This window comes from Sarcophilus harrisii, chromosome 2 (genome assembly GCF_902635505.1).
Source record: "Sarcophilus harrisii chromosome 2, mSarHar1.11, whole genome shotgun sequence".
NCBI lineage: Eukaryota > Metazoa > Chordata > Mammalia > Dasyuromorphia > Dasyuridae > Sarcophilus > Sarcophilus harrisii.
This window is the reverse complement of record NC_045427.1, coordinates 630,832,803-630,856,326: the sequence shown is the minus strand read 5'-3', so window position 1 is coordinate 630,856,326 and position 23,524 is coordinate 630,832,803. Positions and strand designations below refer to the sequence as shown.

At 47.1% G+C, this 23,524-nt stretch overlaps 1 protein-coding gene and 1 long non-coding RNA gene across 2 annotated transcripts in view; one reads left to right on the top strand and one right to left on the bottom strand.

Annotated features, from left to right (window-relative positions):
• Positions 1-211: 211 nt before the first annotated feature.
• LOC116421981 lies at positions 212-7,739 on the bottom strand. Its single transcript, XR_004232580.1, has 4 exons — positions 7,215-7,739; positions 5,266-5,407; positions 4,604-4,776; positions 212-4,235 (listed from the first exon to the last, which is right to left on the bottom strand). It is a non-coding gene; the product is annotated as an uncharacterized LOC116421981 (long non-coding RNA).
• A 2,146-nt stretch (positions 7,740-9,885) lies between these two features.
• Positions 9,886-23,524, top strand: part of TSPAN3 (tetraspanin 3) — a 31,072-nt gene continuing 17,433 nt past the window's right edge. The window contains exon 1 of the mRNA XM_031956804.1: positions 9,886-10,050. Within this exon, the coding sequence (XP_031812664.1) occupies positions 9,988-10,050 (63 nt within the window). The 5' untranslated portion in view covers positions 9,886-9,987. The remainder of the gene's footprint in view (positions 10,051-23,524) is intronic.

Here is a 23,524-nt window from a genome sequence, read left to right as displayed (position 1 = left end):
CTCCCTCCCCTAGACAGCAAGTAATCCAATATATGTTAAACATGGTAAAATATATATTCAACATTCATTTTTGTAAAAGATTTCGATTTCCAAGTTTTTCTTCCTCCCTCCCCAAGATAACAAGCAATCTGATATAGGGTAGCCATGTACAATCATCTCCAACATATTTCCATTTTTTTTTTTTTTTTGGCTGAGGCAATTGGAGTTGAGTGACTTATCCAGGATCACACAGTTCAGGTCCTCCTGACTTCAGGGCTAGTGCTCTGAAGCCACCTCGCTGCCCCATGTTTCCATTCTTATCATGTTGTGAAAAACAAATCAGGCTAAAAAGGGAAAACCATGAGAAAGAAAAAGCATCCTTCATTTTCAAAAGACCAAGAACAGCTGGGTGACATCTGGACTTGCACAGGAATTGGATTTGAATGGGGCAGAGTTGCACAAGGTCATCAACCTTGGTCTTCCAGAGTAATCCAAGTGCAGTGGAGAGACAAAAGTCATACAGCGGGTGGGATCCTGAGGATGGGATCCAGAGGATGGGATCTAGCAGATGGGATCCAGAGGATGGGATCCAGCGGATGGGATCCAATGGATGGGATGCAGAGGATGGGATCCAGCAGATGACTTTTGATGTATTTGATGTCTGAGCACTCCTCCTCTAAGTGGAGCTGCAGCCCCTTTCCTGAGCTTCTCTACCACCGACTCCACTGGGAAAGTCTTCAGGTACTGGAGCAGACACTCGCCTGACTCCCCCACAGCTTTGAGGCACCCGTCACCCTCAAGGAGGTTTAGACTGTCCACAGGGAGGGTTTTCCAGGATGTGGCTTCTTGGAGTTTTGGAGAGAGTCAGATGGCTGATGGACACCAAAGGTGGGTGAGCAGCCCTGAAAAGGGCTCAGCAAGCCCTCACCCGGAGGCCGGGCTAAGGGGAAAGGGTGGACTGGGGGTGGAAAGGAACTCTTCCACGGCTAGCAGCCCAGGACTAGAGAGAGGGAGGGACTGCGCCCCTCTGGCAGCGCTCCTAATTAGTAGACTGGGAATTCAAAGCCAAGCCCTTGAGATTTCAGCTCAGCTCAGATCCATCAGTCAGTCAACAAGCAATCCCTCTGGAAGGACTCTTCATTGCCACGCCATCCCTTAGAATTCAAGCGTCACCCTCAGGCCCAGAGTCTTTTCTGGACAAATTAATAAACTAAAAGGAAATTAATCTTTATCTTCTTTGTATCCCCCCATTGTCCCCCCCCCCACCCTGTTCCAACAACCCAAGCTATTTCCTCTCCTCCAGCTCTCCACTGTCCTTTGAGTAACCTCCAGTTTGGATTCTTCCAAGCTCCATCTAATTCACCTCCATCTAGTTTAACTGGAAGAGCATTGGTTTTAGAAAGATGCCTTTGGGTTTCCAGGGTAAGTCTGGGGTCATTAAGTGCCGGCACAATTTCCCAGATGTGATGATCCACCTCACTAGCTCCCTTCTCCTAAGCTCTGCAGTCTCCTGAGGGCCCTGGCACACAGCAGAGCATCCTTAAGGAGTCCCTGCACCCTCCTTCTTCCAGGAGCCTTTCTGATCTCCTGCTGATCAGCTCACTCTCTCCCGTTCTCAATCACTTGACGTTGCCTTGTAGACCTCCGTCCTTATCTGTGTGGGAGCCACATTCTCACAGGAGGGTAGGAAACAATTCATTTTCCTCCTCCTATCTGTAGTGACTAGCACGGAGCTTGTATATAGTAGGCTATTAATAAATGTGGATTGAATTCGCCGGGTTGAATCATTGATGAACAAGCATGTTTTTGTAAATGATGTTATGGTAAAGATGTTCTGTCAAGATCCCATCTGGAGAGTCACATGATTCCATTCAATCCAGCCAGCCTTAATTTGCACTTACTGTGCCCAGAGTGGGAGACATAAGACAAGGACAACAGTCCCTGTCCCCAAGGAAACTTTGACTAGAAACTCCAGAAAATACAGACCATTTGAGAAGGGAATGAGCATGGACACCCGGGAGATGGGAGGAAGACTTCTGCAAGGAATGGGAAGAAGCTGGGCCTGGGCTCCCAAAGGAGCCGAGGGCAAGACGGAGGAGAGAGCCTGCACAAAGGTGTAGGAGATGGAAAGTCAGTGCAGGGACAGCTCGTGGCCACTGTGGCTAAAGCATGAAGGGGAGAATCCAGCTGAGGAGTTTTACCTGTTATAGTAAGAGAAATAGGGAGCCACTGAAGGTGTTTGAACACAGAAGGAGCGTGGTCAGTCACTCCTCTGTTCAAACACTGATAGAAAGGTACAGAGAGTCCGTCATCTCCTCTGGTGCACAGCACATAAGCAGAGGCCCCTGAGATGTCCAGTAAAAATTTAGCAGTTTTCCAGCCTGTTTCTGGTCTTTTGAAATAAAACTCCCAGGATCACAGACTCTGACTTGCTGGAGATCAAAGATCAGATGATCCGAACAGAGAAGGCACATAGACTCTCCTGATCACTACCCATGTCCTTCCACCTCCACAGACCAAGGAGCTAGTGAGCAGCACCCCAGCAGCCCTTCCATCCTTAAGGGACCCATGTCACACCGGTGGTCTTGAATTCCCAAGAAGATAATCCCTGATTTTTATAGTGAGAAAGCCTCCTTCGCTCCCTCTGGGGAAGGACAAACGCAGCTTGTGACCTTCACGCTATAACAGACTGATCTCTGGCTGAAATGGTTTTCCCAAAATACCTCCCAGAGGCAGGATCCCATTACTCATGGAAACGGAAAACAAACTTTAAGTCTCTATGGCTTTATTTACTCACAAGGCAGGCCTCTCACACAAGGCACCGAATGGCAGGGCTGGAAGGGCTCTCAGAGGAGAGAATGACAGATCCAATGTCAGAGCTGGAAGCGCCTCTAGACAATCATCCCGGTACCAAAGCCAGCATTCTCGAGCGTCTCATGGCTCCCAAAGCACTGTATATTTGTTGTCCCATTTCAATTGAACTTAAACAAACCTTAGGACGGAGAAACATTAAATGTCAGAGTGAGGAAGGACCTTAGAACTTTGGGTGTTCCAGGCTCTTAGGACCGAGCGGATAAAATACAGAGACTGATTCAGTCCCATCACTTCTGAAAGGCTCCTTTGGACACAGAACTCAGAAAGTCAGGCTACTGAGGCCCAGAGAGGATGAAGCTATCCACTGACCCCCCAGAGGAGCCAGGCTACTTATGTCTCAGACATAAAGGCTGACAGTCCAGTCATTTCCACTCAGTTGTGCTGACCCGTCTTGGGAATCTGATACACGGGAGTTCCATTAGCTCAGCATTGGGGCTCTAAAAATCCACATGGCCCATACCTCGCTCCCAAGAGCTAACAATCTGATGGGGTAAAGGGAAGGAAATAAGTAACCATCATAAAGGGACGGGGAGGTAAGTTACAAAAGAAAGACCCCAAGTACCAATGGAAATTTGAGGAGGTAAGGTCACTTTCATATGGGCCAGTGAATTCTTCATGGGATGCCCATTCTAGCTTAATAAAGGACCCGCTTCTGTGAGACTATTTCATTTCCCACTCCTTCCATTTCCTGTGCTCACACACAGGCTTCCCCCAGAAGGCGCTGAAGTCCTGGCTGCTCTGGCCAGCAAGCCCTCCCTTCCCAAAGGGCTCAGTCCTCCTTCCTCTCCAGCCCCAACCTTGTCATGGTCAAGGGCTTCGACATCCATGTTGGTGCAGCCACTGACTGTGATCTCATGGGTCACAGCGCACCGGACCAGCGTCCTCCACCGTCTCCTGAAGTCTTTCCAAGCTCATGTTCTTGCTTCCGTGACACTCTCCATCTCATCCTCTACCATCCCCTTGTCTTTTCTGCCTTTAATCTTTACCAGGATCTGTCTTTACCAGGGAGTCCTGGGGGCTTCTCATTATGTGGCCAAACTAGTTAAGCTTCAGTTCAGCTTTTGTCCTTTGGAAAGAGTCAGAGTTAATTTCTTTAAGTATTGACTGCTGTTAATCTTCTCGCTGGGACTTCTCCAGCATCGCAAATGGAAAGGGGGATTTCATCTCAATGGACCCTGTGGCACAGATGTCTTTGGTGGAAGGGAATCTGTCTGTGTTCAGCACCAAGCTCAGGGCCAAAGATACCATCTCAGTTGTTTCTCATACATGGGACATTTGGTACTTGCCCAGTCATCCAGCTAGCTCAGGGTCTGAGGCTGGAACTGAAGTCAGATCTTTCCGACTCCAGGCCCAATGAGCTCCATGTGCTTCAGGGTCTGTCTCTGATAAGGCACAAGAGTTAAACCCAGTGACTATGATCAATCCTCCGCCATGGACCTTCCCCCCCTCTCAGAAGACTTTGCCTTTTTATTAGGAAAATAAAGACCTTCCTTGCTTTACCTTCTCCCCACCATAACTGATCTTATCTTCCATTCTCTCTTCTTTTGCTTTGGCCTTGGATGAGGGGATGACCAGATCTAACCTTGTATTTTGGATGCTATTCTACCCTCTTTTTCTCCAGGGGTTTCCTCTCCCAAAAACATCTCCTACTCCTTCTTCCCAATCTTCCATCGTTCCCTAAACTACAGACCACTTTCCAGACTCTGATACATAACACACCCAGACCTCACCAGGCCTTAGAACGCCTCACCTGCCTCAAACTCTGAGCTCAGTAGCTTTCACAATCAATCTTTCAGAAGAAGCAACTAAGTCGGAACCTTCAGCCCCGGTCTTCTCCCTGACCCCCAGAACCTTCATATTTGTTTCCTTGGGGTCATCCCTTGCTTCAGCTTCCAGAGCGGGAGGACAGGGTCATTCTCCAGCCTGGACAGAAGATAAAGAAGGACTTGTTCTCACGGGACTCTCCGGAGGAAGCATTCTGAGAACATTCCAGTTTCACTCCAACATATTGCTGCCCCAGCCTCCCATCCCATGCCTGAGCATCTGCAGCTTGAAAGATGTTGCCAAGGAAAACCCGCAAGTCCCCAGGCCAAAGATAACTTCAGGAGTCACCTTTTTAGCTGGGACCCTAATGGGAATGAGTCCCTTCTACATTATTTCCCCTACGAGGCTATTAAACTAATGGTCTCTGGATCCCTTTATACTATTAATATTATTAAGGGTCCTCCTGCCTCCAGCATTTTTTATGTTACATTTATCAGTATTTTAAAATTAAACCATCTTATTATGAAAACAGTTTTGATCTTGCAACCCTCTGAAAGGGTCTGGAAAGCTCCTAGTGGTCTCTGAAAACCACTGCCCTAAAGGGTCATTAAAGCTCTGACTGAAGGACCCTTATAAAGAGAAACTTACCACCCAGTTGAGGTAGGCCATTCTATTTAGGGGCAGCTTGCATTGTCAGGAAATCCATGCTTATCCCAGAATGCTCCAAATCCCAGGCTCCCAGCTCTGCCCTCTGGGGCTACCCACTCAGATCCCTCAGTTTCCAGAAAGCCTGGAAGGTTGAATTGCAAATGAAATAAAAGGATTTTTGTTGTAAGAAAAAGAGACTGAAATTAAGAAGGGGGAGACAGAAATGGAGGAGGATGAAGAAAGACAGAGACAGAGACAGAGAGACAGAGAAAGAAAGAAGGTAAAAAGAGAGAAATACACAAAGAAACAGAGAGAGGGACAGAGATAGACATGGAAGGAGAGATACAGAGGGAGACTGAGAGATAGACTGAGAGAGAATGAATGAGACAGACAGACAGACATGTAGGGAGAGAGACAGATGGAGTGAGGGGAAAACAGAGGCAGAGAGACAAGGCGGACCTCATGGAAAGGCTGAGCAGAGCATTTGCCTTAATGGACTCTCTCACTCAGGGCCCTTTGCTGACTGGCTTCTGACCTCACCACTCAATTGTAAAGGCTCTCCAGATATCAATGATCTCCTAATGGCTGAGCAAGTGGCCTTTTCTGGGCCTTCGTGGTTCTTGACCTCTTGGCAGCATTTGACAGTATTGATCAGTCCCCCCTCCCTGGGACTGCCTCCTCCCCCAACATCGCTCTCTTCCGACCCCTCTGAGATCCCTTGGGACCCCTCCTCAGGCCCTCTGCTGGGCCTTCATCCCTGTCCTGCCCCATGACAAAGGTGCTTCTCTTGGTGATCTCATCAGCTCTCATGGATTTGAAGCTGGTTGTGGTCCCCTTAAGAAACTATATTTGTGATTCCTTTCAGATTGATTTATTCCTTTCTGATTCCCAACCCCTCCTGGATGACACATCCAGGATGCCAGAGTCTTTGATTCACAAATCCTGGTCAAAAGCATCCCTTTGAATTCCAATAGGAGATCCAGGCTTGTCCCAGCCCCGATTCTCATGTTCTCCTCCAGCTTCCCAACCCCTACCAAGACAAGCAATATAATGAGCTTCCATCAACTAAGGCTTTTGCAGACGGACCTTGGCAGTGCCCTTTACCGCCAGGATCTTTGTGCCCACTGGAATACTCTTTTCCAGTGCCATCTTCTCTTTACCCTCACCTATTTCCTTAACCTTTAACCTTACTTCCAATCCCCATAATAAACCTCTTTCATCAATCTAGGTTTTCAGGTCTGTAAATTCCTTTACAGAGGATCTCTGGGGTGCCAGAAGGGAGTCCCAGAACTCCCTACCCTTGCGCTGCCACTAGACCTCATTTAACTCCCTGACCCCCAGAAATCCTAATTTCATTTGGGTTCCCCAAATCTAAACCTCATCAGATTCACTCTATCTGCGTGCAAAGAGCTCCAGGATCTACACATCAGTCTATGGACAAGCATTTATTTATTAAGTGCTTAGAACACCCCAGCCTCTCTGTTGGGCACTGGGAATACAAAGACAAGGAACATCCATTCTTAGACTATATTCATCCTTCTCCTAAGCTTGCCAAACCTGCCTGCTATTTACCATCACTACCTACTAGGGATTGTGGTCCAATGGATGCCCCATGGGCTCCTCAAACTCGCCACATCCAAGCTGAAGCTCCTTCTCCCCACCATCTTCCCCCAGGAAGAAAACAACAAACCAAACTCACCCCCTCCTCCTCCCTACTGCTGTTAAGGGCACCCCCACCAGCCCCCAAGTCTGGGACCTCAGAGTCCTATCTCACCAACCACATTTAATGAGTTGGCAAATTCTGGTCAGTTCTGCTTTCAGATCTCCGCACTCACATGGCTCTGAGCTCATCGTCCTTCTCACGGAGCTCCTTGCTGGGTTCCTGATCTTAAATCCCCCCATTCATCCTCCACACAAGTGCCACATAAATATGAACAAAGCCCGGGTACCCCTCAGCTCCAGAATCTTGGGGACTGGTTCTCCATCGTCTCCTTCTCAGTTTGGAATTTAAAGACCTTCACAAGCTGGCTCCAGTTTTCTTTCCAACACTTCGTGTGACTCTACACTGCAAGCAAATAGATCTGTTTGCTAATCCCCAACTCTTGCATTCCATCTCTTGCCTGCATCTTTTTAAAAAGAAAATAGATTTTATTGATATCCTTTATTTTAAAATAAATCCCTTTCCTCAATCCCCTTTCAGAGTGCTATTCCTTATAATAAAGTGTTTTTTTAATTAAAGAAAAATGAATTACCCCCTTGTTATTTGCAAAATTCTTTGAGAACTCAGCCTGCTTTAGTGAGCATTACAATTATAATATACTTTGCCCCTTGCCTTGGGAAAAAAATTTAAAAATTCAATAAACCCAATCAATGTTGTTCAGGAGTATCCACCTCTTTGTAATTCCCATTTGAGCTTTTCTTGGCAAAGATATGATAGTAGTTTGCCATTTCCTTCTCCGGCTCATTTTACAGATAAAGAAACTGAGGCTTACAGGTTTAAGTAACTTGCCCAGGGTCACACAGCTAGGAAATATCTAAGGTAAGATTTGAATTCAGATCTTCCTGATTCCAGGCCTGCCCAAAATATCCCAATCAGTACCTGCCTAGAATGCGCTTTTCACTACTCTCTCTTTAAAATCCTTAAAAACCCTAGGATGTTTATTGCCACTTCTTACTAGAAGCCATTCCTGATCCTCCTGGTTGTCTGTGATCTCTCATCTTATCAACTTCAATCAATCAACATTAATTAAGCACCTACTGCAAACCAGACAAGATGTTATGCAAAAGATAAAACTCCCTGAGGAGCTCCTCGCCCATAATCCATCCTGGCAGAAGTTTTTCTCTTTGCCTTCCTTCCATGTAGAAACTGACACTTGACAAGTGTGTATTGGATTAAGTGGAAAATAACCTCCATTTGAGTCTTGAGGAAAGGAAGAGACTTCCACAGGAAAAGCTCCTGGTTTGGCTGGATGGAGCCTATCCCCAGAATGAGGCAAAATCCCCAGAATGAGGCAAAATCCCCAGAATGAGGCAAAATCCCCAGAAGCCGAAGAGAACCTCAGAGATCAGCTCCCACAATGCCCCGTTTCACAGATGAGGAACTGTCGCTTCCCATGGCCCAGAGAGTAAGCATCAGAAGCAAGACGCGAACTCGGGTTCTCTGGACCCCAAGCCGCTCTTCCCATGGGGACCCATAAACAAAGGATGGGAAGGAGACGCATCTGGCCTGAACATGACGCGCCCCTTATCGCGGAGTTAACCTTGTCTCCTCCGCTTCTTTTTCCTGAAGGTTTTGTTGTGGTTTAAGCCACCAGTTGCATAGCAAAGGCTTTATAAACACCATCCCTCTGACCTTCCAGTAAAGAGGTACTTTCATTGTCCTAACGAGGTAACTGAGGAAAAAACGTTAAGTGATTCTCTTAGAAGCTCGAGTCTCACCGACTCCAACCTTCAAGCCAACACAGGCTTTAGAAGGAGGAGCCCAAGATGTTTGGCCAGACACTTTGAAATGTAACACTAGGAGAGTAAGCGCTAAATGACAGAAATCAACAATAGGAGAGAAATAAAAAGCAATAGAACTTTGGAGGCGGCCGGGCAGCAGACGGTGGAAGCTGAGGCTCCGAATTCGATGTCACAGGTCCGGGTTCAGGTTCGCCTCTGGGACATCTGATAATTCAGAGATTCTGGGCCTGTGTCCCCTTCTGTTAAAAAAAAGAAAGAGAAAAAAGAAGGGATCGGACCGAGCCTCTGATTCCTTGCAGCTCCGAACCGCCAAGGAAACGGTCGCAAAGTGGCTCTTTGCCCCTAGATTCGGTTAGTTGCTCTTGAGCGCTATTAATCACCATTCACAGGTTCGCCCCACAAACAGCCCTTCCATTGTTACCGGCCCAATAAGGGGGACAAGGATCTGCTTGTGGCCCGGTGGGGTCCGACAGACTCTCCCAGGCAAAGCGCCAGAAGGCAGAGGTTTCCCCCCAGCTCTCGGGAAAGGGCGCAGCCAGCCATTGGCCCGTCAGCCGCGGGCCTTCGTGCGAGCCCGGCACCCCGGCATCTGGCTTCTGTAACCGGCCAATCTCGGGGGCCCCTGAAAGCACCTCTTGTCTCACTTGTTTTGCGCCCTTCGCCCCCGGAACTGCCCCCTTCCCGCGGAGCACCTCGGGGAGCTGCAACGTGTATCTGCCCGGAGAGCCCCCCGCTCCTTCTCCCCCGCTCCCCTTCCTCCCCGCTCCCTCTCCCCCGCCCAGCTCCTTCCGAAGCACGGGCCTACTGGACCCGCTCACGCATAAGGCGGCCCAAGGTCGCAAAGGCCACGGAGCTCGGAGCCACCCGAAGCTCGCCCCAGGCCCTGACAGCGCAGGCCGGGCTTCCCCCTCCCCCGCCCGGCCCCCGGGGCTCCCCCCCCTCCCCCGCCCGGCCCCCGGGCTCCCCCCCCTCCCCGCCCGGCCCCCGGGGCTCCCCTCCCCCCGCCCGGCCCCCGGGGCTCCCCCCCTCCCCCGCCCGGCCCGGGGCTCCCCGGAGGTTCTCTTTCTTCAGCCCGCGGCGCCTTTAAGCCGGCATGACGTCACCGGGCACGTGCGGCGGGCGGGCCCTGTTGCCGGGGAGCGGCGGCGGCCGAGGCGGGGCGGGGGCGGAGGGAGGCGGACGAGGCCGAGGCTGGGCGGCCGCCATTGCCTTTGCACGGAGCGGAGCGCAGCGACCGGGACCAGCGCCGCCGCCGCCGCCATGGGCCAGTGCGGCATCACCTCCTCCAAGACCGTGCTGGTCTTCCTCAATCTCATCTTCTGGGTGAGCGGGCCCGGAGGGCCGGGGTCGGGGAGCCCGGGGCCCCCGCGGCGGGGCGGGAGCCGGGCCCCGAGGCCGGCGGGCCCGAGGGTGGGGGAGGGGAGCCGGGCCCCGAGGCCGGCGGGCCCGAGGGTGGGGGAGGGGAGGCCGGCGGGCCCGAGGGTGGGGGAGGGGAGGCCGGGCCCCGGAGGCCGGCGGGGGAGGGGAGGGGGCGGGGCTGGCCGGCTTCCCCGCAGCTCCCCTCCTCGGACCGAGACTCGGGGTAACCCATTCTCCCAGGGCGGGTCTCGTGTTGTTCCCTCAGCGAGCTCCCCGGGTCCTAGGCGGGTCCCCTGAATCAGCGCCCCTGGCGGCTCACCCTCCTCCGGTTCTAGGCGGGGCCCGTTAGGCCCCCCCCACGTTGTTTAGCCCCCCCCAGCCCCCGACGGGTCTCGGTGATCTTGCGTCCTGTGCGGCCCCCCTGATTGACAGCCCCCGAGTGACCCTCCCATTGATCGGTCGCCCCTTCCTCCCATTCTGGGCCGGGGCGGCGGGTTACCCATTGATTAGCCCCCAGCCCCCGAGGGGCTCAGCTGGTAAATACTCCCCGCCCCCGGTTATTGATTATTGATTATTGGTTATTGATTAACCCGCGCGGCGGATGCCGCCGGTAACCCCTCTCCTCATTAATTACCCGCCCCCGGAGTCACGCCGTCAGCGCCCCCGTCCCAAGTCTTCCCACCGACTGATCCCTGTTACTGCCCCCCATGCCTCTGATTGCTCTCCGACCCCCTCCCTCCGTGGCTTCTGTGGCGCTCTCCCCGTCGGGATTCTCCCCTAGTACCCTCCTGCGGACTAACGCCCCTCCCACTGATCCCTCGGGAGCGCCCCCCCATCCCTGATTTAGAGTGCGGGAGCCGGCTGGAAGCTGCGCGTGCCCCAGGTGAGGGAGGGAGCCCCCCTCCTCCGCCCCCGGGACCCATCCTCCCCCGACCCTGCTGTCGGGCCACACCGGACGGGCCCCCACCCCAGGACGGCCCCCACCCCAGGACGGGCCCCCACCCCAGGACGGGCCCCACCCCAGGACGGCCCCCACCCCAGGACGGGCCCCCACCCCAGGACGGCCCCCACCCCAGGACGGGCCGCCCCGGAGGCGCTGCGGGCTTGCTGTGGGGCAGAGCAGCACCAAGGGTTCCTTATGTCTGGAAAGCGGGCCCGGCTCCCTCGGCCGAAGGCCTCCCGCGGTCGGTTTGGAGTCTGGGTCCGTGGGACGAGGGAGAGCTCAGGGAGCCTGTGTTTTACCGGGGCCGCCGAGTGTGAAAGCGGGGCTTGTGCGGGCCGGGGGCCGTACTTAAGTGCCTCCCCCTCCTCCCCGGCCCTGGGCCCGTGCCAGCCCTCCCGAGACTAGTCTGAACAGCTCGGTGGCTGTCCTGGCTGCTCCAGCCCAGACAGAGGCCCCAAGGCCAGGCCCTCGGAGAGGCAGACCCCGGGCCGGCGGGAGCGCGCTGAAGCCGGCCTGGGGCTCAGGCTTGCCTCTGGGCCAGCCACCCTCCGGCCTGGGTGGGACCACAGGGGCTCTCCCCCGGGAAACTGGCCCACCAGAGCGCGCATTGTTCACTTTCTCCTGCCCCCAGGAGAAGGGAAGCTCCCTGAAGGCCGAGCCTCATCTGGACTCCTCGGCTGCAGCAGCCCCAGAACTGAGAGCCCCTTAGGATGAGACTCTTTCACAGCTGTTGCCTTCTGGTCTCCCTGCACTTCCACTTGTTCTAAAAGTCAGACGTTGACATTCTAAGTCCTGTTTACAGGAATTAGTGAAAGATCCCTGCGTGTCAGCTCGCTTGATGGGGGCCTTTGTGCCAGAGAAGAGTCAGCATGGAGCCTCTGGGCTGGGGCGGGGGCTGGCAAGGCTGAGACGCAGCGCTGTCTGGGCCAGAAAGCAGGCAGGGTGGCAGGAGCCCGGGCTCCAGCGCCCCGCTGAGGAGACAGCCACTGTTCTGGCAGCGGGGGTGCAGCCAGATTTCTTCACTCCTTCAGAAGAGGCTCGCTGTTGGAACGGGGACAGCTTGAGTCTCTTTCCTGCACTAACCCAAGTGGGCGTGAATGCTCTTCCTCATTTCTGAGCCGCATTTAAATCAGTATTTTGTTTTTAAATGGACATTATATATTTCTTGTCTGCGGCAAATGAGAAGTTTTTGTGTCTCTGGGGGAGCATGGAGCCTCAGGTAGCTGGTAGATGGCTCTGCATTGAAGGCTAACTGGTAGTATCTTAAGCTCCGTCTTTTTATATCTTTATATCCTGGTTCAGTTACAAGTTGGTGGGCTTTTATTGTTGTTGCTATTGGTGAGCCCCGAGCGTAGCTCCAATTTCTGCCCACTGAATCTCAGAAGAGAGAAAGAACTAGCGGTCAGTGCTCACTGGGTAAGGTGCAGAGGAGGTGTAGGAGAATGCTGTGGGGTCCTTAGGGTGCCACAAGATAACTAGAAGGGATCTTCATGTGAGCTGAGAATTATGATAAAATCCTCAAGGGTGTGGCTAGGCTGAACGTAGGGTTGTTCCCCAAACTTGAGACTTGTGGAACCTGAAGGAGCAGCTGGTCCTTGATGCTTGAAGAAAAAGTCACACTTTAAATGACTGGAACCAAGGAAGGGACCAGAAATGCTTAACAAAGTCTGGGTCATTCAGTTTATGGAGGGCAGTTAGGGAGCTAAAGTTGCACGCTGGCATAATTGGGCAGTTTTGCCAGCCCCGGCCCAGCTGTGGTGCCTCTGTCACAGGCCACCCATGAGTCACGCAGCGGCCTTTTGCTCAACTGTTGCTGAATTTTGCTTTCAGGCTCTAATGACATGATTAATCTGAGTACTAGAGAAAGTGCTGCGTTCACACAGGTGACTGTTCCTTCTTTCAGCCTGTAAACTTGGCTTAGAGATCTTTCAGCTCATTTTTGGAATGCAGGCTTGCCCCTCGTCCCTGCCCCATGCCTCCCGGTGTGGGCAAAGGGCCGGCAGACAAGGGCCTGCCCCGGGTCAGTGAGCTCAGCTCTGGCACTCAGTTTCTCCAGTAAAAGCTGTGGGAGCAGATTTCCTGGTCTCCATCACCAGATTTTTGAGGGGAGAACACTTTACACCCTTAAAGTGCTGGAGAATGGAGAGCTGCTGTTAGTCTGCTTTCCATTCAGGCTGAAGTTTGTGGCTGGAGGCCGGCTCCCCTATGCTTGGGCCAGGGTCTTCTCTAAGGGCTTTCTCCGATGCCTTCTTGTAGCATGGAGGGACCTGGAAGGCTCTGTGCAGGAAGCCCAAGATTGATCTGGCTGGAAAGGCTCCTTCCGTGGAGTCCCATTCCACGGCCTGTCGTCCCAGGAGCAGCCTGGCTAACTTGGAGGTGCCCGCGGCAGCCACAGCCAGCCAGAAGTGGCCAGCCCCAAGCTGTAGGGCCTCTGCTCTAATGGGCAACTGATGATAAAGCGAGGAATCGATTGGGAACTTTGTGCGAACTGGAGGGAAGATCGTCAAAGCACGTTCCTCCTCAGAATGGCTGTTGATCATTTCGCTTTTGTACAGAAAGTGCCCAGCACCCCCACCCCGACCAGTTTCCCCTGTGCCAGGCCAAGGAGAGGGCTCCGCTTTCCACCTTGGCCTCTGCGGGTTTTCACCAGGCCCAAGTTGAGACGGAGCCTGCTTTCACATGGGGCGTAGGCCTCCATCATGGACTGCTGTTATTGTCCAATAATTTAGTTCATTTGGGGAGAAAAAAGCATTGTTCCCCTCTCTCCCCCATTTCTGGCGGTTGTCTGATCACTTCCTGTAAGGAGTGCTTTTTTTCTTAACCTTTGCCATCTATTAGCATTCCCCACTTTGAGCAAGTACATTATGTGGAAAGTATAGATTTACAAGATCAAAAATGACAATTTGCTTTACAAAAGTATTTCCTGTGGGATTTGTTTAACTGGCAAATCTCCTTAGAGTCTTTATGACGATTCTTTGGGTTTTGGCACAGGATTTATTGAGCCCTGAAGTCACAGCTGAGGGCCTTTATTTCCCCAATTAGCCAAATGACTTCATATAATCTCCATCCGCTAAGCAGTAGCTTGTAGACTTGAACCCAGGTGTTCTCATCAAAATCCAGTGATTCCACCTCTCAGGGAAAAAAAAAAGCAAGAACTCATTTTGCCCAGTTTTTCAGGGACACCTCTCCCTCCTTTTGGAGGATCAAGGGGAGGCTTTGAGGCATTCTGCTTCTGTTCTGCCTGAGATCTTTAATGTTGAGAGGTAAATGAACTGTCTCTTGTGAAAAAGGCACTTTTTATCAGGTGACTGGGTGGATTCAGTGTAGAAGTTAATACTTTCACCCTTTTCTCTTGCTCTCTGCTTTATAGCATGTCTAAGATTGTCTTGCTTTGAGAACCTCATCATTTCCAAGTATGCTTGCCTTATAATTTTAGGAATGTAGCTGCATGATAAAGTTGAGCTTCCTGGTAGGAGGTGAAGCGATAGCGCTCCAATCTATTTCTCTGGAAATAGAAATAATTCAAAAAGGAGTTAGAACTTGATATCAAAGTCCATTTTGCTTTGACTCAAAAAAAGTTTCTTATTACTAGGGTTTGAACTGATTTATCTTTGAAATTTACTGTCTTTCTCATGCTGAATTTACCATGTACAAAATAAGAAAAGAGTAAGATTTTGTCATGTCAACATATTTCTCCCACATTTGTGTGTATTTTCATCCTTGCTTTTGATCTTGTCTTGCTAAAAAGAGGGAAAAGAGATTTGTAATTAGGCAGGTAAAAGATATTAAACACACATGAGCCTTCATTAGTATCATTTGTTAAGTTAGTTCTCCCTCCTTGAATGTGACTGAATCCCAAATGAGCTATTTTTGAAAGAGAAGAGATTTGTATGTATACATATGCATGTATACATGTATGTATTCCATTCTTGACCATCTGTATTCTCTTAACTTCAGTTCAGCAAAGCCCTCTTTCCATTCATCCCTAATTGATTCTTTATCCCACAGTCTATAGAGCTGTGTTTAAAAAAAAACAACAAAAAACCTTTTATTCTCAAACTTCCTCCATCATCCTCTCCCTCTGCAGTTTCTGCCTAGGACCTTGAGCAGACTTCTTTATCTGGCATCTCCAAATTCCCTACTCCCCCCCTTCCTTTTTCTTCTTTATTCCAGGCTCTGATGAAGAGGGAGCCCTTCTTTGCTAAGGCCCACTTGGTGCCCTAACCTCTCGTCTCATTTTTCTAGCAGATTGCCCCCATATCAGTCCCCTTCTTTCCTTGCTACCTACTACAAATGTGCCATTCTCCACATTCTAAAATCAAAGGAAAAAAATTGACCCTATTCTACTCTCCTGCTCTCATCCTTTGTCTCCCTTCTCTTTCACAGCCAGACTTCTACTCTCATCATCTCCACTTCTCCCACTTCTCACCCTGATCTGCTACGACTTCTGACCTCAGCCAAGTGAAAATGCTCTCTCCCAGGTTACCATTGATCTCTTTCTTAACTTGCTAAATCCAGTGGAACTGTCTCAGTCCTTGACCTTCTTGGCCTCCCTTAGGCCTGTTCTCTCTGGGTTGTTGTGACATCTCTCTATTCTTACTTGTTTGACTGATTTTCTGCTTTCTTTGCTAGATCATTCATATTCTGCCCCCAACAGCCGAGGCTTTAGTCTGGACCTCCTTCTCTTTGTTTGGTGTTGATTGACACCATCAGCTCCCATGAATGACCCCCAGATCTCTGTCTAGCTTTAATTTGTCTTTAAGCATCTCAAACTCAACATGTCCAGAACAACTTATTATCTCTATATGACCTTTACGAAACATTGTTGTGAAGCCCTATATCTGACTGTTTTGGGGCTCTTGTTCTTGTATTTTTGTATGTTTAAAGTGCTTAATAAATGTTGAATTGAATTTGATTTACATTAAAAACTTTGGATAATAATATTGACAAACATGGAAAGTATATATATCATCAGGAGAGTTAGAATAATACTTCTCTTTTGAAATCAAAGTTCCTTTAGAATGTATTTTTTTTAATCTTTTATGAATTTTGCAAAGCATGGCTGTGTGCATTTCTAGCTAAGCAGGACAAACCTGTCTCTTTACAGAGATTGTTTTTATTCCAACCCAGTTTAAAATAGATGAGTCTGAAATAGAAACTGTAAAATTTGGAAGTTTATTTTTGATTCTTTGCAACAACTGCCCCCCAACCCCCACCCCACAAAACTTTTTTTTTTTTTTTTTAAACTCAAACACTTATTCTATCCATTTCCTAGTCAAAATGGGAAGGCTCTTGAAACTCTTTTATAACCTTACTGTTTGATTCTATTTGAATGGGAATGCTCATCTGTATGTGCACATTTAAAATGTGCAACATTTTAATTTTAATCTCAAACTGTGGAGTGGAAAGCTTTGTTCCTTAAAGGAATTTTCTGTGTACATTAGCAGGTGGAGGGATCTGGCTAGGATAAGCCCGGTAACTGCTGTGATTATGTTAGCCACCCTTCCCCCATACACACCTTTGGGTCCTGGAGCTAGAAGGGACCTTGATGGGTTGGTCTAGCCCCTTGTTTTGGAGCTGAGAAAGTGAGGTCATATGGACAGAGAGCCTGCTGCCCATCCACATCCTTCCCAGGAGCCATGCGTCCCATTCATGCCAGTTTCAGAGCCAGCATCCCTTTTTCTCATTTTTCAGGCTTTTTGTTATTTTTAGTTTGGGCATCTTGGGAGGGATGCTTGTTAATAGTGAACGTTTCCATACTGTAGTCCCGTGACTCTGCCTTCTGCCTCGCCTCTCCATCAGTTGTGAGGTTTCTGACCATGTGGTTGACCGAGAGGCCTCTTTGATAACGCAGACATTCATACACATTTCTTGGGGTATTTGAAAGGTAGTCTGCCATCCAATAGTTGTCATCTGTTGCATTTCTCTTCCACTTGGTCTTTGGTAGTTAAACTGCAAAGAATTCTGGAGCAGTGAGCTCAAACTTTTAATTCTAGTATTCACCCCCTGTGTGACCTTGGACAAGTCATATTTTTTAGCCTTTAGTTCTCTCCTCCCTAAAGTGAGGTGATTGGAGAGCTCTTCCAGCTCTCAGTCTCTGTGTGACCCCATGAAGTTCTGCTTTGCATATCTTGGGCATCTACCAGTGGATTCAGTGTGGGATGGCCCAGAGTATAGCAATAACTGAGGAATGCCCTAATATGCTACCGAAGAAGTAATTGGGGAAGAGAGGTCATCCTAACTGGGAGCTCAGGCTCGTTGCATCCTAACAACATATTTTAGGAGATTTATTTGATTCATGAAAACCCAGTTGTGTGCATTTAGTTCTTTTCTAGCAGGAAATCTATCCCAACCATGGCATTAAACATATTCTGAAGAGCTCACTAGGAAAAAGCAATGGTTTACAGAATCGTTAGGTAACTGGTTCGCTGTAGGATAGGGATTGCCAGCCCCCCAGATAAACTTGAGCAATGTCCCTCTGACTTCTTTTATGGTTTGTGGTCCTTGCTGAATCTGGGAGGACTCCTTTATACCTTTTCCTCCTCAGCGACTCTTGCCTTTTGTCTGTGGTCTCTCATAAATCCTTGACAAGGGGGTTGGTTCATCCAGTGTTCATCCCCCAGTTCTCTTGGCATTGATGAGCATATGAATATTCTCCACAAGACTAACCCATCTCCTTTTCCTTTCTTAACTTGATTTTTTAAGGTGGTGCAGTGGGTAGAGAGCTAATCAGGAAGCCCTGGCTGTGTGCCCTAGACCAGTCACTTGTTAATAACCTTTTAGTGTTCTAGGCAACACCCTAAACAAGCAGATTTGCATTGGTGGAGGAAGTTGCCTCCCTGGAGAATAACCTTTACTAAAATGACATCATAAGAGAAAGAGAAGGGAATAAGACTTTACAAAGCACCTACTGTGTGCCAGGCTAAACACTTGATAAATATCCTGTAATTGATTCTCTCAACAACCCTTAAGGTAAGTAGTTTTTCCTATTTTACAACTGAAGAAGCTGGGACAAACAGGCCAAGAGCCTTGCCCTGCGTTCCCACAGATAGGAAGTATTTGAGGCCGAACTTGAGCTCCCTGGCTCTCGTCACTGGGATGGCACCTGCCTCACAGGTCCTGTTCCCATCCTTGTCTTTTAAGTTTTGCACCACCTTCATTTCTGAATGTATTTTCCCCTCCTTTACAAAATGAGCCATCTTAACAAACATCATAACAAATGACATTTTTAAATGAAGGAAAACAGTTTAGTAAAATCATTCCACAACCTGAAACAACCCCCCCCCCCATCTTTGAGAGAAATGTGATTTTCTCAGAGCTCTGAGATGAAATATGATCATTTTAATTTGTTTGGTTTCATTTTTTGTTCTTTCCAAGCACAGTCTTAATGATTTTGTATGGTTTCCCTTTTCCCCCAAACAATTCTGCTTATTACACTGAGCATCAATTTGTTTGCAGTTCTTGGTTATCACACAAAGGGTTATTATGAATATCTTGAAGTTTTTAATAACTTCCTCTGGGGGTAAATACCTGGCTATGGTATCCTTTTGGTAAAATATGTGTGTGTGTGTGTGTGTGTATAAATAAATATAAGAGAGAGAGAGAGAGGGATTTTTCACTGGCTCAGCAATTTGCTTTTTTAATATGTATGAATGGACCATTTCATACCTCTACCAACAATATATGAGTGTGCCTTTATTTCCACAGCTCCACCAGCACTGAGTTTGCCTTTCTTGTGTCATTTTTGCCATTTGCTTCCTCCTCCTGTTCTGGTCATCCATTTCTCTGATCATTTCTATGCCGCTTTTACAACACATCATTGGGAATTGTTGCAGCCCATTTGGGCCACCCTGCACCTTTCCATTTCCCTTTGGATGAGTCACAGTGGCAATTCTTCGGTGACTAATAGCCATGATTTGCAGCCATATGACATCAGTGGAAAATTGGTATTCAAAAGATGAGTTTTTGTTTGAGGGAGCCAGTCCTTGGAACAGTTTAAAGTACTTCTCCATTTCCCAAATGCAGTGTAGTTCTTCTTCATCTTCACCTCTGGGTCTGGCTCACTAAAACTTGGCTACTCTATGAAGATCATGGGAAAGAATGATCCAGAACATTGATTACAAGAAGAGCCAATTAGAACAACCCTGAGTTTTCCCCTCAACCCCAGGACATTGGTAAAAAGGATAAAAGGAGTCAGCAGAGCCAAGGTACACCATAACTACTACAATGTGAATGAAAAGATCAACCATCACAAAACAGCTGTAAATCAACTTTCAAATTATAAAGAACAAGCCTGGCCCCAAATAAGAGTTATGAGAAGACATATATCCCTTTCCCCCTTCTTTCCAGGGTTGGAGCAGAAGAATGGGGAGGAGTCTGTGGTTGAGATATTGCATATGATGTGTTCCTCCCTCAATGCTCTAATTAGTTTTGCCTAATTTTTTTCTTCCACTTATTCTTTTAAAATAGTTCTTCACATAGCCATCTATGAAGGCTACAAAGGGAAAATCCAAGTAATGTAAAAACAAAAGATACCAATACAAATCTGTTTTTAAGATCTAAAAAGAATTAGTGAGGGAAGGGAAGATGCCAATTTTTGGACTTAAGCTTGGGTTCAAAGTTGTGGAAAAATTTAAAAACATTGCCCCCTTCCGATCTTGAACTTGATGGTAAGAATAGCTTATTAACCAACTCTGTTTAACAATAGAATGACTTTCTTGTCCACAGTCCTTTTGAAAGGATGATATTCACTGAAGGATTTGAAATTGTGTGTAGAGCCCATCATCAGAAAATATTTGAAGGCTGAATCAAAGCCAGTCCAGGCTCCAGTCCAGAGTGCTAAGGGGAATAAATTATAGGAGATTGGGAAATCTAGATTGAAGGGGTACTCACTTTTTACCCTGATTGTTAGACAGACTTGATTTAATCCATGTTAAAGGAATAATAATGAGTCCAACAAACCATAGTTAAGGATATTTTTAGTTTCCAGGAGAGGGGTTGAGATCATTTGGATTTCTTCTTGATACATAACATGTGATTTATGGGAGCTTTGTACTGGTAAAGGCATCTGATCCTCTCAGTCATGAGCGGTTGCTACCACAGAATAGCAGGATCAAAATGAAACCTATAAATAGACCTGCTAGAGAATGACAAGTGGAAATTTTATTTTTAAAAAAGGTCAGTAATTTAGGACCAAAGAATATGTAGCAAGCATTACAAATTGTGAAGTAGGTAATTTTGATTATAAAAAATAGAAAAATTTTCACCCAAACAAAACCAATACGATCAGAATTATAAGGAAAGAGAAGAAAGAACTAAGGAAAAATTCTTAGAACAAGTATTTCTGATAAAGGCCCTTTCTTAAATATGGAGAAAACTGAGTTACATTTATAATAATACAAGTCATTCTCCATTTGGTAAATGGTCAGAGGATATGAACAGGCTCAGACAAAGAAATCAAAGCTATCTATAGTCACAAAATGCTTTAAATCACTATTGATCAGAGAAAGGAAAATTAAAACAATTTTGAGGTTCCTTCTTACACTTGTCAGAGTGCCTAATATGATTTATAGCAGCTCTTTTTGTTTGGTTAAGAATTGGAAATCAAATGGATGCCCATCAATTGGGAAATGGCTCAATAAGCTGTGGCATATGATTCTAATGGAATATTATTGTGCTGTAAGAAATGACAAGCAGGGTGATTTCAGAAAAACCTTTTTAGATATGAATTGGTACAGGTGTGAAGTGAACAGAATCAGAAAAACATAGATAGCAACGTTATTCCATGAAAATCTGTGAATAGCTTAGCTATTCTCAGTAATACAGTGATCTAGAACAATTCCAAAGGACTAAAGATGAAGTACACGATCAGCCTCCAGAGAAAGAACTAATATTATTTGAATACAGACAGAAGCATGCTATTTTTCACTTTTGTTTTTTTTTTCTTTTATTCAAGTTGTCTTGCACAGAATGACTAATAAGGAAATGCTTCACATAATTGCATGTATATAACCTATATCTGATTGCTTACCATCTGTCAGGGAGGGGGGAAGGAAAGGAAGGGGAATGAAGTGATATCATTTGGGACTCAAAACTTTAAATAAAAATGTTCTTTTTTAAAACTGGGCAATAAAAAGGTAATCATTTCCCATATACTTGGACTCTTAACATTGGTATAAGGATTATTTGTTCTTTAGAACTGTAGGCTGTAAATTAATGAAAACTTGGGAGATTTAAGGTCAGAAGTTAGTATCTGATTTTTTTGAGCCCTTGTTGATTGAGAGTGACACAGTCAGGACCATCCTGGAGTCTCTCTAGCAATCCCAGCTTCTTTATTCTCCCCAACCCCCTTCCTTAGCCGAGGTCCTTCCCTCTTAGTAATCGTCAGCTAGTTCTGTCCCTAGGTCCAGGAGTACTTGCTTTGTCTTTCCCCATTTGGTGATGTGTTCCTGAACAATATTATCAGGGAGGGTTGGGGTGGTGATACTCTGAATCAAACTTTAAGATACAGATTTCTTTGCTTTGTCCAGCGTAATTTATTTCAGAAATCATGAGTCAAATAGAAAGTATTTATATGAAGTATACTTTTTTTTTTTTTTTTTTTGGCTGAGGCATTTGGGGTTAAGTGACTTGCCCAGGGTCACACAGCTAGGAAGTGTGCTTTTTTTTTTTTTTTTTTTTTTTTTGCTGGAAAGTATTTATATGTGTCTGAAAGTTATAGTTGATAGCAAGCATTACATCTTCCTCACAGTGGCTTGAAGGTTCTCAAGGGTTCTAGGCGAGGCTTCAGGTATAACCTCCTGTGTTATGCTACATGAAGAACACCTTAGCAAACTAGTATTGGAAACACTCATCACGAGGTTGACCACAGTGGCATTTTTGGCCAAAGCTGCTCTTGAAGAGCCTCAAAGTGACATTTATGGAATCTTCCTGTCCTTACTACTGTTCCATGTGCCTCCTCAAGTTCATGAATGGTCTGTATTCTTGAGTTTTGCAACATTAATTAGTTCATTCCTTTCAGAGAAATAAAAACTAATCTTCATTCCTCCCTGTTTCTAAACAAGTGCTCCCTGGAAAAAGCTGCTTTCTGTAGGGGCATGTTGTCTGATTTACAAACAATGTGGGCATGTGAAGTATGTCTGGAGGAGACAAGAACGGTATGGGACCATGATCCTAGAGACAGCCATTTCTTGGGATTTATACTGTAGGAAGGAAGAAGGGAAGCAGAAATTGTTTAATTCCTTCCCAAGGTGGAAAGCTGAAGTCATCTTTCTCCTCTCTTCTTGTCCCCTTTCTCCAATTGGTTTGGAAAGTTCCAAGCTAGTACTTCGGGATGCCAGTGAGAGATGACCTAAAAATCATTTTGCTTCTTCCAAGCCCTGCAGCATTTCAGCCTTTCTCCTTTTCTTGCCCTCTTTCTCCCCTTCACCTTAATAACCATCTCCGTGACTGCTCGTTGAGAAAAAGCCCAAACCTAGAACAAATCCCAGCCCCTATGATGCATGTTCATGGAAAGGATTAAGGATAGTTTGGGTTGGGCCACTTTAATAGTTCACAGTAGTCACTGTTAGGTACAGTGTCGCATACACCCAATGTAACTCACAACTTCAGAAACCATTTTATATAATTCTTATTTCATAACTTGCATATTGATTTTTGTCAAGAGAAGGAATTAGTCAAGCTTCTCTAAGCTTCCATGTCTTCTACTTATACATAATTCAATTTATATAAACTCAAATCCACCTCATATAGTTGAAGGCTATTGGTTGTGTCACTAGGATTACTACTAATGAGTTGCCTCCTTAGAATTAATCGCTAAAATGGAGCTCTGATCTGCTCCCAATTCAGCTGGGTTAAATTGAGTTCTGACTAGTCTGCAGCCTGGGCAAAGAACTACTTTACATTCTATTAAAAGGATAGACAGTTTTACAAATGGTATCTGATATTAGCCTGCCTTTGCTCTCTTTCTCTGTCTGGTGGCATCTGCTGCTGCTGGTTTGTCTCTCTGCCACTGCTTTGAAATCTATTTCTGACAAGTGCCTTAAGCTGGGAAGAGAATGACATCATTGGAAGCCATTCACTTGCCTCATTACCAGGCAACACTTAACAATGTAATTCCCATGTTAGAAGAATCCCTTCGGGCTCATCACTCTTAATTCCATATCTTCATTGTAAAATCCAGAACTCTTTGGTGGAGTACACTGAAAATCAGTTGCTATTTAACTTACCAAGGATCTTTGTCATCTGCATGTTTTTAACCCCACTTTTTCTTTTTTTTTCTGTAGACCAAAATAACACATTTGCCAACTCTGGGCATGCAAATATGGTTTTCTTTGACTTCAGATTTGCATATGTGCCTTCCTTTTTGTAAATGATTATGGCAATGATTTTGAAGGTTTCAACAACCCGATGAAACGCTGAAAAGTGGGCAAGCACGTAGCACAAAGCTTTGCATGTTGGAAAAATTGCCTGGTAACTTTATTGGCCAATAGAGGG